Source organism: Penicillium subrubescens (assembly GCF_028828155.1).
Source record: "Penicillium subrubescens strain IBT 31985 chromosome Unknown utg000013l_segment0_segment0, whole genome shotgun sequence".
Lineage (NCBI taxonomy): Eukaryota > Fungi > Ascomycota > Eurotiomycetes > Eurotiales > Aspergillaceae > Penicillium > Penicillium subrubescens.
The window spans coordinates 280236-297671 of record NW_026643163.1 but is presented as its reverse complement, the minus strand read 5'-3'; the positions used below and the strand labels follow the sequence as shown (position 1 = coordinate 297671).

General features: G+C 40.1%; 2 protein-coding genes across 2 annotated transcripts; one reads left to right on the top strand and one right to left on the bottom strand.

The window, feature by feature from the left end:
- Positions 1 to 9094: 9094 nt before the first annotated feature.
- Positions 9095 to 9435, top strand: N7473_013199 (uncharacterized protein; the record flags this gene model as incomplete). The annotated part of the gene is made up of 2 exons (XM_057159138.1): positions 9095 to 9141; positions 9171 to 9435. The coding sequence occupies 2 exons, from the start codon at positions 9095 to 9097 to the stop codon at positions 9433 to 9435; spliced, it is 312 nt and encodes a 103-aa protein (XP_057002188.1).
- Positions 9436 to 16634: 7199 nt separating this feature from the next.
- N7473_013198 (uncharacterized protein) lies at positions 16635 to 17006 on the bottom strand (the record flags this gene model as incomplete). Its single annotated transcript, XM_057159137.1, has 4 exons — positions 16635 to 16717; positions 16768 to 16828; positions 16886 to 16916; positions 16942 to 17006. 4 exons carry the CDS (start codon positions 17004 to 17006, stop codon positions 16635 to 16637), a joined length of 240 nt encoding a protein of 79 aa, XP_057002187.1.
- Between the last annotated feature and the right edge of the window lie 430 nt (positions 17007 to 17436).

Genomic DNA, 17436 nt, shown 5'->3' with positions numbered 1-17436 from the left:
GACGTTCCGTCGCATTCTGTCAAGTTCGATAGCATGGACTTATGCACCCACTCTCTTGGGGGCTTATGCACCCATTCATGTCGACATATACTACTTCTATATACGTGATATACTACTCCTGCGCACGTGATCCTACTCTCGGTAATATACTATATATTTAGTTCTATGTTAGGAGACAATACAACCTTATATATCCTTTACCCTATTATAGATTATATAGTTAAAAGATATTAAAAGCTAGTTAGATTAGGTAACTAGAAGAATATATATAAGCGTAAGCTAGAGTAAGCTCTACTAGATAAAGAAACAATAACTAGGGATATTTTCTCTACTTATATCCCGAAATAGTAAGCTAAAGACCTCTTCCGAGCTAATAATAAGAAAGCTATAAGTATAATTTAGATCCTAGCTAAGAAGAATAATACCTAGTGTTATAATACTAGAGTATCTATCTATATTACAAACAATAGAGATCTACTATTAAACTATAGGCTAGTTGTTTCCTCTGTTATAGTAAGAAATACTAAGATTATTATCCTCGGATATAGAGAGCTTATCTTAAAGCTAATATAATCTCCTAATAGAACTAGTTTTCTCTTAAAGTATATTATATATTACCCTAAATTCTATAATAACCTAATTTCTACAGAATAAGCTATAAGCGCTAGAATCTATCTAAATAGTAGAGATTATACGCTAGAGGAGAAAGATAGTATACTAATATACCGATTAAATATAAAATTAGGTATTTATTTAATTAAATAGGATAAAATATCTACTACTAGATACTCTACTAATCACGTTTCCCTTCCTTTACCTATCTCTTAGCTATCTTATCGGATTTACGCTGTATATATAAACCCTAGTGTAGTGTGCTTATAGGCGTATATAGGTCGATCGAATACCACGATTATAGAAAAGAGACGAAAGTGCAATAGAGATAGGTCGGCAGCGAACAGGTTAAATAGTAGAGGGTCAATATAGTTTAATTAGAATTACCTTAAGCTCTATTCGTAAGTGAAAATAGTATTAAACTTATTCAATTTAACTAGGGAAACAGGTAGTATTTATAACTTTAGGTATATAGCAGAATATCACAGGAAAAGACTAATAAAAATCCGAAATAATATAGGGGTATACGAAAGTATTAGGAAAGTTACTGCTTTTTCTATTTAATATAGTAGTTAATAATTAGTATCGTATATTATAAAGCAGTGTATAGGGATAAAGGGATCCTTCTAGCGAAAAGGGAGGATTTCTATACCTAGCTATTAAACGAAAACAGTATATTTTTCGGCAGGAAAGCGCTTAGTAAGTCTATTAGCTAGTATTTTAGCTAATTTAATCTATTTAACTCATAGCTGTTTCGCTTAAACTTCCTATTAAATCTAAAGCTAATAAATATCTACGTAACGAAGCTTAGTTTAGAAGGAGGATTTCTCTTATATAAGTTGTGAAAGGCTGAAGCAAGACTTAGATTCAATCTAACTAGGCCAACATGCTGTTTACAAAAAGCTTGGAGAAGAGAAGGAGTGGATCAAGCGGAACAACAATAGAAGTAAGCAGACAGGGCGGTGGCAGAACGGAACGTGCGGGGAAGGCTATGTGGCAGGGCCACATAGTAAGAAGCGGGTCTAACCCGTGACATTACCCCCCTCCTAGGTCAGAAGGGTGATCTGAGTCGTAACCGTCTGAATTCCAAAACGGCGACGAATCGGGGTCGTTTCGGGACTGGTCCGTTGCTGAATCTAAACTGAGGGATTTAGACCGTTTATTCGCGGCAAGTCGAAAAGGACACGCAGATATCCAGTGACTACATGCACCGCAGTAGTAGCAAAGCCCGTGCTTCGCGCGCTCGGCGATATTAGCGGGGTTATTAAAGCCTAGTGGGAGTGGCGGTTTTGATAGGCGCACGCGGTTTGATTTCACTCGAACTGGTGATGATTGGGCGGCGTTTATACGAACTGGGTCAAGGTCCATTAGGTCTAGCTGGCTTTGGCGAGTCTGAGTCTGGCGAGTTTGGTTCTGGCTAGTCTGGTTCTGGCTAGTCTGGTTCTGGCTAGTCTGGTTCTGGCGTTGGGTGACCGGGCGCTGCTGGCGGCGGTCATGACGTTGGAGTAGTTCTATATAATCATCGTATTCGAGATCGAATAGAGTGTCATACGACTGCTCAAGAATCTGGCGTAACGCGGGGCGTAGTCCGCGGTGTAGCGTAATCGTACGAAGTAGATCCTGCTGGTGAACCTTGGCTTCGTGCGATAGACGTTCGAATCGGGCGAGGTAGGCAACTAGGCTTTCGTCGTCTTTCTGGCGGATATTGGCGAATCGGAGAACTGCATCTTGTTTCTCACGAGGATTATGACAAAGACGTTCGAAATACTGGAAGACTGCTTCGGGTGTCGGGTTGGTTTCGCGAAGATGTAAGACTGAGGCTTGCTGGGGTGGCTCAAGGCGATCGTATACGTAGTCGAATGCTTGTTGACCGGCTAAGCCGTCCGACCGTAGCTTTGCTTGAATAGCTGGAAGCCACGTCTTTAGACTAAATGGTCGGCCGTCGAATCTAGGCGGGTCTGGTAGTCTGAAATGCGAGCGAGTAGGCGCGAGGGTCTCTAGCTGGCGTTGCTGGTCGACGAGTTGTTGCTGGAGTTGCTGAATTAAAGCAAAAAAGGGGCTGGTTCTGGTCCATTTCGGCGGGGAATCGGGGGTCTGGCTAGGGGAAAACGAAATTCTGGCTGGCTGGCTAGTACGACTCGATCACGAGAAGGAAGCTTTTTGTATGTGAAAGGCTGAAGCAAGACTTAGATTCAATCTAACTAGGCCAACATGCTGTTTACAAAAAGCTTGGAGAAGAGAAGGAGTGGATCAAGCGGAACAACAATAGAAGTAAGCAGACAGGGCGGTGGCAGAACGGAACGTGCGGGGAAGGCTATGTGGCAGGGCCACATAGTAAGAAGCGGGTCTAACCCGTGACATAAGTAGATCAATAGTTTACTTATTATTATATTAAATTGTATTTAACTAGTTAGGGTTAAATTAGATAAAGGAGAATAGGCGCTTAATCTAGTATAGCTACTTAGCTACGTAGCTAATCGTAAGTAATTCGGCTTCTATTATTAATATAGTAATTGTCACGGGTTAGACCCGCTTCTTACTATGTGGCCCCTGCCACATAGCCTTCCCCGCACGTTCCGTTCTGCCACCGCCCTGTCTGCTTACTTCTATTGTTGTTCCGCTTGATCCACTCCTTCTCTTCTCCAAGCTTTTTGTAAGCAGCATGTTGGCCTAGTTAGATTGAATCAAGTCTTGCTTCAGCCTTTCACATACAAAAAGCTTCCTTCTCGTGATCGAGTCGTACTAGCCAGCCAGCCAGAATTTCGTTTTCCCCTAGCCAGACCCCCGATTCCCCGCCGAAATGGACCAGAACCAGCCCCTTTTTGCTTTAATTCAGCAACTCCAGCAACAACTCGTCGACCAGCAACGCCAGCTAGAGACCCTCGCGCCTACTCGCTCGCATTTCAGACTACCAGACCCGCCTAGATTCGACGGCCGACCATTTAGTCTAAAGACGTGGCTTCCAGCTGTTCAAGCAAAGCTACGGTCGGACGGCTTAGCCGGTCAACAAGCATTCGACTACGTATACGATCGCCTTGAGCCACCCCAGCAAGCCTCAGTCTTACATCTTCGCGAAACCAACCCGACACCCGAAGCAGTCTTCCAGTATTTCGAACGTCTTTGTCATAATCCTCGTGAGAAACAAGATGCAGTTCTCCGATTCGCCAATATCCGCCAGAAAGACGACGAAAGCCTAGTTGCCTACCTCGCCCGATTCGAACGTCTATCGCACGAAGCTAAGGTTCACCAGCAGGATCTACTTCGTACGATTACGCTACACCGCGGACTACGCCCCGCGTTACGCCAGATTCTTGAGCAGTCGTATGACACTCTATTCGATCTCGAATACGATGATTATATAGAACTACTCCAACGTCATGACCGCCGCCAGCAGCGCCCGGTCACCCAACGCCAGAACCAGACTAGCCAGAACCAGACTAGCCAGAACCAGACTAGCCAGAACCAAACTCGCCAGACTCAGACTCGCCAAAGCCAGCTAGACCTAATGGACCTTGACCCAGTTCGTATAAACGCCGCCCAATCATCACCAGTTCGAGTGAAATTAAACCGCGTGCGCCTATCAAAACCGCCACTCCCACTAGGCTTTAATAACCCCGCTAATATCGCCGAGCGCGCGAAGCACGGGCTTTGCTACTACTGCGGTGCATGTAGTCACTGGATATCTGCGTGTCCTTTTCGACTTGCCGCGAATAAACGGTCTAAATCCCTCAGTTTAGATTCAGCAACGGACCAGTCCCGAAACGACCCCGATTCGTCGCCGTTTTGGAATTCAGACGGTTACGACTCAGATCACCCTTCTGACCTAGGAGGGGGTAATGTCACGGGTTAGACCCGCTTCTTACTATGTGGCCCTGCCACATAGCCTTCCCCGCACGTTCCGTTCTGCCACCGCCCTGTCTGCTTACTTCTATTGTTGTTCCGCTTGATCCACTCCTTCTCTTCTCCAAGCTTTTTGTAAGCAGCATGTTGGCCTAGTTAGATTGAATCAAGTCTTGCTTCAGCCTTTCACAGTAATAGTCTTTTACTTACGTAATTTCCACTTAACTAGGCCTCTAAATAGGTAAAAGATAAATCCTTTGGAGCTCTTTTAATTAGGATTATTAGTAAAGCTTATATCTAAGGTAATAGTAAAGATAGAAGCTCTTATTTCGCTATTAAAATAGAGAGAAAGGTATTTCGTCTAATATAGGTAGGAAATTAGATAATTAATAGCTTTTAAGTGCTATTTATTATAGTAAATAAGTAATTTCGCTAGTAGTTAGTTAGTAAATATAGTGTCCGGCTAGGTCTAAATAGTAAGGAATAAGGTTAATCTATATTCTTATTAATAAAGCTTAATAATCTTTAGATTAATTAGTCCTAATAGTATTAGATTAAGCCTTTAGGTAATTAATAGTAGTATTTTAATAGGTTTACTATTTAGTAGGTTAAATCTAGTAGCTATTTGTCGACATGAGTGGGTGCATAAGCCCATAAGAGCTATCGAACTTGACAGAATGCGACGGAACGTCCACGTGACGACGATCTTCAACGATTGACATCAACAACTTACACACATGACGAAAGAGCTTCAACACTCTATTTCTTCTGATTTCTATGAGATTCTAGTCTGACGTATTGCCTTGATTTCATGAAGTTATAAATATTGCCTGTTTTCCATAGCTAGTTGAATCAAGTTTAATGATTGTGATGAAGTTGGAGCATTCTTCTATTATAAGTTAACTTCCGATTCTGAGCCGAATCGTACGACGACCTGACCTATACGATTCTTCGCCAATCGTATACTGATTTGACCAACCGTGCACACTCGCTTGCTTGTGCACGCCGAAGGATTTATGCTGACCCCGTAAATCCGACACTATTTTTTTAATATATATTACTTAATTAAGCTAGGTCTTTTGTTTTAATTAGCTTTGTATAATTTAAATACTAATAAATTAGGTTAATTCGCTATAGTCTTTTATTTTAAATTATTATAAGAGAAGGTCTTTAATTTATTAAGTGTATATACTCTTACTTCGATAATAGGTAGTAAGGAAATTATTAACGAATACTATAATAACTATACGATTATTAATATAAAGGGTAGGTTTATTAGGGTATAATTAAAATCTAAGTAAGAGAAGTATCTCTTTAATATTATCTTCTTATCTCTTACTAGCGATTTATAGACTATATACTACTTTATATAGGTAAATAATTATTGATTTCTTATAGCCTAAGCTAGGTAGGTATTAGTAGTAGACTTCCTCTTTTAGTAAGCTATTTAAGAATATATTAACTATATCTATCTAAAAGGTTTCGAGGTTATATTATATAATAATCGCGATAAGCGTATAAAAGGTTCTAATAATAAGGGTACTAGTATAAGGATCTTAATTATTAAGGATTTAGGTATTACCTTATATATATAAGCGTACTTTAAATTATATAAGGTAACCTAATTTATCTGATTTATAAGTAAATACCTATCTTATTAAGATTAATTAGTAGTAAGGGTAATCTAATTAATTAATATCTTTATAATTTATCTAATATACTTATATAATAAGGTTTATATTAATTAGTTTAAATATATATATATATATATCTAGAAGCTTATTAAATTCGATCTATATAGCTTAACGAAATTAACTTTCGAAAGGGTAGCTAACTAGTTAATAATAGCTAAAGGGTAATAGGGGAATTAATAAAATTAGTACCTTTAGTTACTTACTTTAATCTAGTAGGAAGGCCTATATAAGTAAAGTAAGGTTAATTTAAGGGTTTTTAACCTTATCTACGCCTTAGCTAGTATCTAAATCAGATTACAGTCGCTTTAATATAGAGAAGGGTTTATAGTTAGAGCTATCGAAGTTAGTATTATTAATTAGTATAAATAGCTATATTTAGTCTAATTAGCTAGATTAGTCTGAATTATTAGAAGATTTATCTAAATTTAGATTAAGTAGAGGAGTTATTAGTTAATCTCTAAGGATTTCGTTATAATTACTTAAAATAGTATCGTTTTGATTAGAAATAAGTTAAAAGTAAGGCAAATATAAGGTTTTAGAAGGTTATAAGGATATAGTAGGGTTTAATTTAGTAGTAGTAGTGCTTTTACCCCTTAGATCTTACTATATCTAATCTAATTATATATCGATATTATTAAGGATTTATATAGTTTCCTCTTTATTAAGAGTAGTAATTGTCAACATGTGTGTGTGTGCGTATCCCCGCAATAAGCGAGCGTGTGCATGCATACGCGCGCTAATGCAATCGGATGCATAAATCTGCATCTATATACACCGCTTCATGATATACGATGCTAATTATCAACTACTGCATCAAATGGAAAAAGCAACGAGTTTCCTAACACTCTCGTATGCCCCCATGTTATTTCGGACTTTCATGACTCTTTTCCTGTGACATTCTGCTATGTACCCAAAGTTATAAATACTGTCTGTTTCCCTAGTTAATTGAATAAGTTTGACACCATTTCCAATCACGAATAGAGCTCAAGGCAATTCTGATTAAACTGTGTTGACCTTCCACTGTTCAACCTGTTCGCTGCCGACCCACCTCTATTGCACTTTCGTCTCTCTTCCATAATCGTGGCATTCGATCGACCTGTGTGCGCCTACAAGCACACGCCTCAGGGTTTATGCACACAGCGTAAATCCGACAAGAACTAAGTTTAGATTCCTATTATAGGGAGAGATAAATCTATAGGATTTAATCTATCTCGCTATTATTTCCTTATATAGTAGATTATATAGTAGTAGTAGATTTATCCTTTAGCGGATTAGGGTATTTATTAAATCAATACTTTTAGCTCTTATAATTAAAGTATTAGTTATATTTCCTATCCTTTTTAATAAGGTTTAAGTAGTTCTTTATTAATATATTCTTATTAGCTTAAGGCTTTTAAGATCTTTTATTATCTTAAGTTCTCTTAATTAAATTCCTCTTTCGTAAGGGTTTATCTATAGTCTATATATACTTTCGCTTTTAATTCGTCTCTAATTATTATAAGTCCTAGAAGTAATATATAATATTAATTATCTTCTTATAGGTCCCTAAGAGTTTTATAATATAGTAGTAGATATTATTTTAAAGATTATATAGAAGTTTTGTAAAGAAGGAAAGAGCTCTCTCTTTCTTAGCTACCCTTAAGAAGTAATATTCTAAGGTATCTAGATAGGTATAAAACTCTTATAAGTCCTTATCTTTTAGCTAGTAGGCTCTTTTAAGCTAGCTTATTACTTTAAATTAAAGACTAATTATATTCTTAATAAGGGTTAAGGTCTAATCCTTAAAGTAGGGCTAATCTTCTTTAAGGTTTTAATTAATAATTAGTACCTTTTTGTTAATATATTAGTACTATCTCTACTAATAGGTTATATCTATATAACTTAATACTCTAAGGATTTAAGTCTAACTATTATAATAGCGCCTTAAATCTCCTTCGAATTACTATTAAAGGTCTAGGAGCTATTCTTCTTATTATTATAATAAAAAGTTAAGAGTAAATATAAGAATATTTTTAAGCTTAATATCCTAACCCTTTCCTAATAATTCGTAGGGGTCCTAGTATAGGTTTAATAGAGTTTCGTCTAGGTTTTGTCCTATAAGCTATAATCTAAGCGTTTCGGCTTAGTCTTATAACTCTTTAAGCCTCTATAGCTTTTCTATAGTAGCTTAAGTAGCTATAAGGTTAGTATTAAGATCGGTTAAGGTTAAACCCTAGTCGATTGTAATTAGAATTTCTTCTACGATACAGGGAGGGTTCGGTGCCCCTTCGGTAGAGGGAGTAGAACGGGTCCTTAGTGCTATTTCTCCTAGGTAATCGAAGAAGAAGAAACAGAAATTATAAGGATATACTCTATAAGTTAGGATAGAGGCCTATCAATTAGGTAGGAGAGAGGGACTAAGTTAATTGTGTAAGATAGCTAAAATCTGTTTCTTAAGGATTGTAAAACCTCTTTAATATAGGTTAATTTATATATAGTCCTATCGCTTAAACAGGAAGGAGATATATCCTTAGTAGAGAAATAGGAGCGGGGTGAAACACAAGGCTTATATAACCTCTGTTAAGGGTGTTCCCTGCAGGAGTTCGTACACGTACTAATAACGAAGCCCTAGCGAACCTCTACAGAAAGCCTGCCGGCTTATTAGGTCCGGGAAGCCTAAGGCACTAAAACTTAGGGATAACCTCATGCTAGGGTATATCATAACAACAACAAACCTCCCTCTCCTTCTGGGCTTAGTTGTCCAGGAATTATCCACCTACTTATACGTAAAGTAGATTGTCTCGAGCCGCAACTAGCCTAGTATCGAAGAGCGTCTGAATACTACAACTCAGATAGCGCCTATCTTGTTAGAGTTAAACGAGATATCCGTATCTAACGCTGTGCTACAGTTCATTCGGTATAAGGTTAATTAATTGGCAGAAGTTAAAAAGTATAATGACTCCGCGATGATGTTTACGGTTATTTATTGTCACACTCATAAGGCACTTTCCTCTGGGTAGCCCTCGTTTGTGAAGCTCTTGCTAGACCGGAAGTATCACGGAGGTATATCCTAAAGAAGCTTAAGGAGTTCCTGTCTGGACTAGATACTTTATACAGTCGAATGATTGATCAGTTTAGAAAGTCGGAAGATACTGAGCTCTATAAGCGAATACTGGCTGTTATATCAATTGCGTATCGGCCTATTACTCTTAACGAATTAACTGCCCTAGTTGAAATACCTAATGATCTCTCCGATAACGATAAAGCTTTACTGGAGATTATCGCAATTTGTAGCTCGTTCCTTACTTAGCGTAAGGACGTTATTGTTTTCGTCTATTAATCTGTAAAGGAGTTTCTGCTAGAAAAGGCGCGAATCGAGATATTTCCGGAGGACTAAGAAGCGAAATATCTTACAATTTTCTTACGATCTCTACAAACTATATTCAAGACACTTTAGCATAATATCCTTAATATAAGGTTTGCTAGAATTCCGACCGAGGAAGTCACACACCTACGTTCGAATCCTCTATTAGCTATAAAATACGCGTATATATAGGGTCGGGTTAATGGCACTACATGAACGTTACTCGCACTACAAACTAAACCACTTTCGGACGACCGCCACTCCACCCGCAAAAGGTACTTGCTACCTTTGCATAAACTCTGCCAAGCCCTTATATATACATACTACTATGCGTAAGCGTCTCCTGCGGTTACTTTAGAATATCACCTCGACCTTAACCGCGTGATTTCGTTAGTGTTGCCATAACAACCGCCGTACGGAGTATAATTCTACAACATTCTAACATTCCAACATTCCTAAATCGCTACATTCCGTATACCATCACTATTTATTCGGCAACAGCTATAGTTTACTGCTTTCTAGAGCAGCTATATCTTCAGGGGCCCCTAGAGGCCCCTGAAGCAGCCGAATCCTTACTAATATCCTCCTCCTCAGGCCCTCGAAGCTATCCAAATCGCTCAAATCCGTGCTTAATATAGCCCTTCTTCTGCCCGACCCTACCCTCCTTCCAATCGCCTTAACCCTTCTACTACCTAGTGGCCTCCTACCGCCCCCGACTAACTAGCTAATCCCGGTACCTACTAGTCAGGAAGCCCGCGCTCTCCTCAATCGATACGCCGCCCTACAGGGATACGCTATTACTGTAAAGAATTCGAACGACTAATCGGCCTACCTATATTACGATCGCAGCGGCCTACCCGTAAAGCACGATAAACCTCTATCTAGCAGGCGATCTTTTACCTCTCGCCGCTGCAGCTGCTACTTCGCTGTATATCTATCTAAAGTGTAGGGCGGCTAGCTCCTTAAGGTCAGGGAGGGCTCTTATAGTAGCTATATAGCCTCTGAACTATCTACGTATCTAATATACCGCCGCTATTAGCTTAAAGGTCTTAGAGACCGGGTAGTTCGCCTATTTATAGAGGGTCGTACTAACCTAGAAATACTCGATATTTTACGTAAGGCGAAAGCCCTCGACGAAGGAGCTAGTTGCAAATCTAGTGCCGACCTAATTAACCCTTACCGCGCTCTAATTTGCCTTAACAGAAGAAATATCCGCAACCTTTGTTATCGTGCGAGGAGGGAGTTACTTAAGGGCTACTCACCTATAGCAGCTCTTCTTTTAGGCCTAGATAGTTAGGAACTCGATTAGGATACAGAGGCGGGCAGTCAATAGCGTATTCGGAGTGTTATCTACGTCTCTTAATCCGGCCTTAACCTACTAGCTTGATACCCTTCTCTACTATAGATTAATATTACCTATAAGACTAATCGCTTTCGGATACCTATAGTTAATATCGTCGGAAGATCAGCGAATAGAGGCACTTTCTATATTACTGTTGCTTTTGTTTCTAATAAAAAGGAGGGCTCTTACCGCTAGGTATTAGAGAAGCTATATAATTTCCTATATTCCTGTTCGATCCCCCTTCCTACCACTATATTCTCCGATAATACGGAAAGCTTATTAGCTACCCTTAATACTATTATACCCGATACAAGAGCTTTACTATATATATAGTATATTTAGATAAATATTAAGAAGCGATTACAGCTAATAATCTAGTAGTATATACTAGTCTATCTTAAGATAGAGGGCGACGTTTAACTAGAAACAAATACGCGTTAGTAATCCGCGAAAGAGCTTTTTAATTAAGTTATCTTTATACCTACAGTATATAAGATAGAGGCTTGTTAAAAGAGCTTTAAAAAGGAATTCAAACACAAGGTTTTTGCAGAAGCAATTCAATACATCACTAATTAGTAGATAAAGGATAGTATAAAGCAGCGATTTCTCCGTTACTACACTAACCAAAAGCTCCACTTCGAAGAAACCTTATCCTCCCGGGTCGAGGGGGCCTATACATATCTCAAAAAATTCACCAAAACCTCAGTTAGTGATTTATTAAGTGTTATATATACGGTTCGAACCGCAGCTAAGGAGCGCTATATTAAAATCAACTAATCGCTCGCGGAAGACTATCAAAAGCTCCCTAATAACCTCCTTATTCCCTTATTCCGGTTAGTATTAGGTTAAGTAGCCCTGTATATATTACAGCTCGTTGCTCGGCAGCTAGTTATATACTAGGCGAATAAATTAATAGTAGTGGATTGCACCTACTACTATCGGTAGGCGCTCGGATTACCCTGTATTCACGAGATTTTAGTAGCCCTAAAAGGCAATAAGCCTCTTATAAGGTCGCAGTTCTATCAGCAGTAGTAGTTGCTAACATCGACTAAAGATGATTACTAGCCACTTTACTTGAAGCAAGTGCTTCGGATCAATAACCCTGCGAATATCAAAGTAAGTGGTCGGCCTGCTAGAGCAGCTAATCACGCTCGAAAGGATCCTAAGGTAGTAGCAGCGAAAGAGGCCGCTATTGCCGCTGCCCGCCAGAAAATCGCCAATACCTGTCATAAAGCAGTAACCCGCCGGTCAACGCAGTTATCCCGGTCCAAGAAGCGGGATCCCTCTGGATTCGAGATTGTAAGGAATAAAACGGATTATATTAGGCGTGTAAATAGGGCGAAGGGCGCTGCAAAGGGTATAAAGGGTGTAAAGGGCGTGAAGGGTATAAAGGGAGGGCGAAAGAGCCAGTGAAATCGACCTGTTCCTTAGTATTTCAGCTTCCTAATTAGGAAATCGTACCTACTTCATAAACTCTACGGATTTGAGCGATTTAGATAGAAGGAGAAAAGATGGAGGGAAATAGGGAAATCCGAGTTTATAAGCTAAGGGGTTTGGGGTAGAAGGGGTGTTACTATGCAGCACTATTTGTTATAGCAACACTAATAACCTTATTACCGCGGGTTGCAAAAACCACACGGTTAAGGTCAAGGTGACATTCTAAAGTAACCGCAGGAGACGCTTATGCATAGCAGTATGTATACATAAGGGATTGGCAGAGTTTATGCAAAGGTAGCAAGTACCTTTTGCGGGTGGATTGGCGGTCGTCCGAAAGTGGTTTAGTTTGTAGTGCGAGTAACGTTCATGTAGTGCCATTAACCCGACCCTATATATATTAGGTTAACTACCTCCTAGAAGGTTAGTGTAGTAAAGACGAGTATTATACCCTTAATAATAGAGGCTGTATAGAAAGGTTTCTACAGCAGAAATATCTTTATTAGCTCGAAAGCCTCAGTATTTTGGGATATATACCAGAAGGAATAACCGCTATACTAAAGCTAGAGGGCTTACTCTATATAAGTGTTTATTTAAATTCCGAAAGTCTCTTAATTTTAACCGGATACTTTATAGAAAAAAGGAGTGTTACAGTACCTGCTAGGCCGAGTTTAAGATACTGTTACGAGACTCTCACGCAACAGCGCTAATGCGGGGGAAGGAAACACTGACATCCAATCAACTTGGATCAGTCAGCAAGGATTGGGATTGGATAACGTTACAAGGCACAATTGTTACGTTATCAGGAAGCCCAACGATCACGTGACCCATCATATCCCAGGGTATGAGGGAAGTATCACGTTATATGATCGGATCATACTCGAGGGTCTGACCCGAGCATAGCTAAGGCTATGACCCGTCATAGCTGGGGATCGGATGGACTGGAAATATAAGGACACTCATTCAGCACCATGTATTTAGTTCTTCGCGATCAATCTCACATTGTTACTTGGTTACTACCTTCAGTACTTTGCACTTCACAGTTCACCTTTAAGACAACCCAACCTACAAGTAGGGGATTCACCTAGTGGCAACACTTAGTGATTGACTTACTTGGCGCGCACTTCTGGCACGTTCTGCAAGATACTCAACAGGACCCGAACCCGACGTAAGGCTTTGCATAGCATCGGTACGGTTGCGAGATACTCTTGGAACCCGCAGTTGGAATCAGGCAAGTATAACCCGTGGACATTCTAACTCACAGTGACCAGTCGGCAACGCGTAACAGATACGTCCCGATTTATTCGATACTACAGACGTACGATCGAAAACAGCCCCCTTTAAGTATACTGTTCAGGACTCGTCTTTAGCCTAACTCTAAGTACTACGAGGACGTCTTATCAGAACGAGAAACTAGGTTAGATTTTAAACAGCCTAGTAGTGGATAAAAGCTAGAGTTTATATCTTTAAACACTTAAGGGGTATAGTAACGAGGTCAGGTCAATTGCCTAGTCGGTAGATAGAAGTCGACTTGTATCAGCGTCGACTAATACAACTATTAGGATCTAGGATCCGGCCACCGGCTAGTGCGCGTCTACCCTCGAGGGGCATAGTAACTAGGTTAACTCGATTGCCTAGTCGCTAGATAGAAGCCGACTCGTATCAGAGTCGACTAATACAACTATTAGGATCTAGGATCCGGCCACCGGCTAGTGCGCGTCTACCCTCGAGGGGCATAGTAACTAGGTTAACTCGATTGCCTAGTCGCTAGATAGAAGCCGACTCGCATTAGCGTCGAATGATAAGACTATCAGGATCTGGGATGCGGCCACCGGCTAATGCGTGTCTACCCTTAGTATTGACTCTCGTCATTTCCTCTAATTTAATAAAAGCACGCCCACCTATCTTTTTACAATATTTAGCACCTTAAATCTAGGGTCGACTGAGCCTATAGTGCCCGACGCTAGTGGCTTTACCTTGCCAGAAATATATAGATTTAGCTTAAGTAACGACTTCTCCTGGATAACCTTTAATAGATCAATCCTGTTGTAGTTGCCTCCAGAGTATCGACTATCCAATCCTTTTTCATTCGGTATATCTGCAGGCAAGGTAGCAATTGGTTATTCATCAGGTCGTGTCATATTCCTCGCACTCTCAGAAAACAATCCCCTATCTAGGGGTTAAATAGCATTTACGTCATTTCAAAGATACCGTTTTCCCTCTTTATCAAAAGCTGTACTGTAAGCTTGCCTTCTTGAGGTTAGATATAGCCATTTAATACTCAGTGTTAGCACTGATCAACGCCCGAAGTTTTCTGATAGAGTAAATACCAGCACCTTCCTAGGAACCAAAAAGGACCTTAAGTTACGTGTATTTCCTAATACCCCAGAATCCCCTAGGACTTTCAAGATAAATATTTTATCTGCCCACTAAGCAGAGGGGTAAGCAGGGTAAGCGGGGTAAGCATAGAGGATATACCCCCACAGCGCGTTAACGACACTCTCTGCCCCCTTCTACCCCCCCTACCAAAATAGCGCCTCGATTACCCCTATCCAAGCTGGACATAATTCGTTATATAATACATAGCGGATCCCTGACTATATCACAGATAGCCGAAGCCGCTAAGTGTAGCGAGCGCTCTATTATTAATATTCGTAATAATCTTCGCCTTTTCGGAAATGTCAGAGCTTCTTTAACTCGTGTCAGCCGGCGACGAAGCACTACGCCCCCAATAATCTAGACTTTGTGTAACTACCTTCTCGAGAAGCCTGAATTATATATAGATAAGATAGTGCTTTTCCTCTAGGGTAAGTTTCGTGTTTAGGTAACAAGCTCGAGTCTTAAGCAGGCTCTTGCTTCGGTCAGGTAGTCGAAAAAGGTAGCTCGACAGAGAGCAAAGGAACAAAACGCTGATCTACGAGATTTCTACCTGTATAATCTATCTAACTTTAAGTCGTATTATCTAGTGTTCGTGGATAAGTCTAGATGCGATAAACGAATCGGGTTCAGACGCACCGGCTAGTCTCTATTAGGTCTAACGCTATTGTAAGTATCTAAATTCTATCGTAACCAGCGATAGCAGATCTTACTAGTATACGCACAAGACGGTGTTATCCTGTCCCGAGTATTCTAAGGCTCGACTAATACAGCCGTTTTCGAGGATTTTATTCAGCAGCTTCTTAAGCACTATAGGAAATAGCCTAAACCGAAGTCTGTAATTATTATAGATAACGCCTCTTTTTACTACTCTAATCGAATAAAAGGGATATATGCAGATACTAGTGTGAAACTGCTGTATCTGCTGTCTTACTCACCTAATCTTAATCCTATAGAGGAGTTTTTCTCTAAGCTAAAGGTATATATTCGGCGGTACTAGCAAAATTTAAACAAAGCCCTGATTAAGGATTCGATATATCCCTCGAGGGATATATTAAAGCTATCGGATCTCGAGAACGGAGTGTAATCGGTTATTTCCGGTATACTAGCGTAGTTATAGAAAATATTATTAAGTAACAGTATAATATTATACTTAAAGATAACCTAGGGATATAGGGCAGAAGAGCTAGTATTATATTTTATATTTTTTTAGATAGCACTGAATCGCAATAAATCAATAGCGGGCTATTAAATACGAAATCTACGTTTAATAACATAACGCCTGCTACGTATTCGTACTGTAAACCTGCGTAGTTAATCCTTTATATCCCTTACCTATCTACTAATATCGCCTACGAACCGGCGTGTGATACCTACCGCAACTCCTTTTTCGATGAAGAATCCTGTATCATAATCCTTATAGATCTGTTTAAGATCTAAGCCGTTAGTAAGCGTGTTATTATAAGGCAGCCGAAATTGGGCCTTAAGGGTTTTATTAATGACGTTTGTTTCTTGTTATACACTATAGTCTCTCACAGCTATATCTCGGGGTCCGTCGATTATGAGCTGATCAATTTCTTGCCTATTTTTTAGGGGTGGTAGGACGGACGCCGCTATAGGAGTGTTACGATACATGCCTGGGTCACATGATCATACACTTAGGCCAAAAAGACCACTATATCCGCGATCAGCGGATATAACCCAGGAGCCAATATATATAGTAGCGCACATTTTATTGTTATTGCATAACAAGGAGTAACCGCTGCTAGCTATAGAGAAGGTTGTGTTCCTATAAAGTTGATATTGATCGGCGGGCACCTTCCGGAGACGGCTCCTTTATTGCTCTTAGACTGCGAAGATTCTAGCCTGTGCTGCTCCTCTATATAGAGCTCTTCACGAATAGTGTCAGGACCATTATCTTAGCACTCCAAAACGCTGCTACCTTCAACGTAAGCAATCAGGCGTTTCACTTAGTTAATAGTGTTTCTTCCTATTAGGATCCTGCTAGCAATGCGGGCCTAGGTGGCAGGGTAGGGAAGGGGAACGCATTAAGCTGTAGACAGCCCGCTAGATCGACTGTAGCCTAGATACGTACTCTTCGGTATCAAGTTGTGTGTCTCACTTACTGAGCATCTTCTTAGTGACAGACGACTTCCCCCGTTTCTCGCTCCTAGAAAGGTCCGTCCTCTATATAGTGGAAGACAATCACGAGTCTCAATTCCTTACCCCGGGTATAAAGCTTACCCCACACAAGTAACTGTTTCTCAACTGCCATCTAATCAATATCGAGAGAGTTGAACCGCTTTTTTAGGTCCCGTTGCTTGCGATCGTTGAGTCGGAGAAAGAGATGTCGTATAGTAAACATTGTGAAAGGAAGCAGGCATAGAGAAAATAAAGGCGTTATATCCTTCTGTATGATCTTGAAATCATATATATAACAACATCTAGTGCTACATAAAATGAAAGCCAAATGGCGAAATACAAGAACCCACAAGTCCACGCGGACAACTTTACGGCCTGTGGAACTATATTGTTTCGTAACCGTACACATACTTAACGGAGAGTTGGGTCGTAGGTAGTACTTGAATATCCATGGATATTGAGATCATATAGCTCGAAGGTTCCACGTTGATATCAAGATCAAACCTGGAGGATTATGACTTCTATATCCCCCCCCCCCCCCCAAAATCCCTCAAAATCCCTCAAAACATCCCATCAACCCTATCCCCAGTCTCCAAAAGTCCCCTCAAGGCTTCTCCTCCCAGCCACATAATCAATCCCCGGTTTCCGATCCC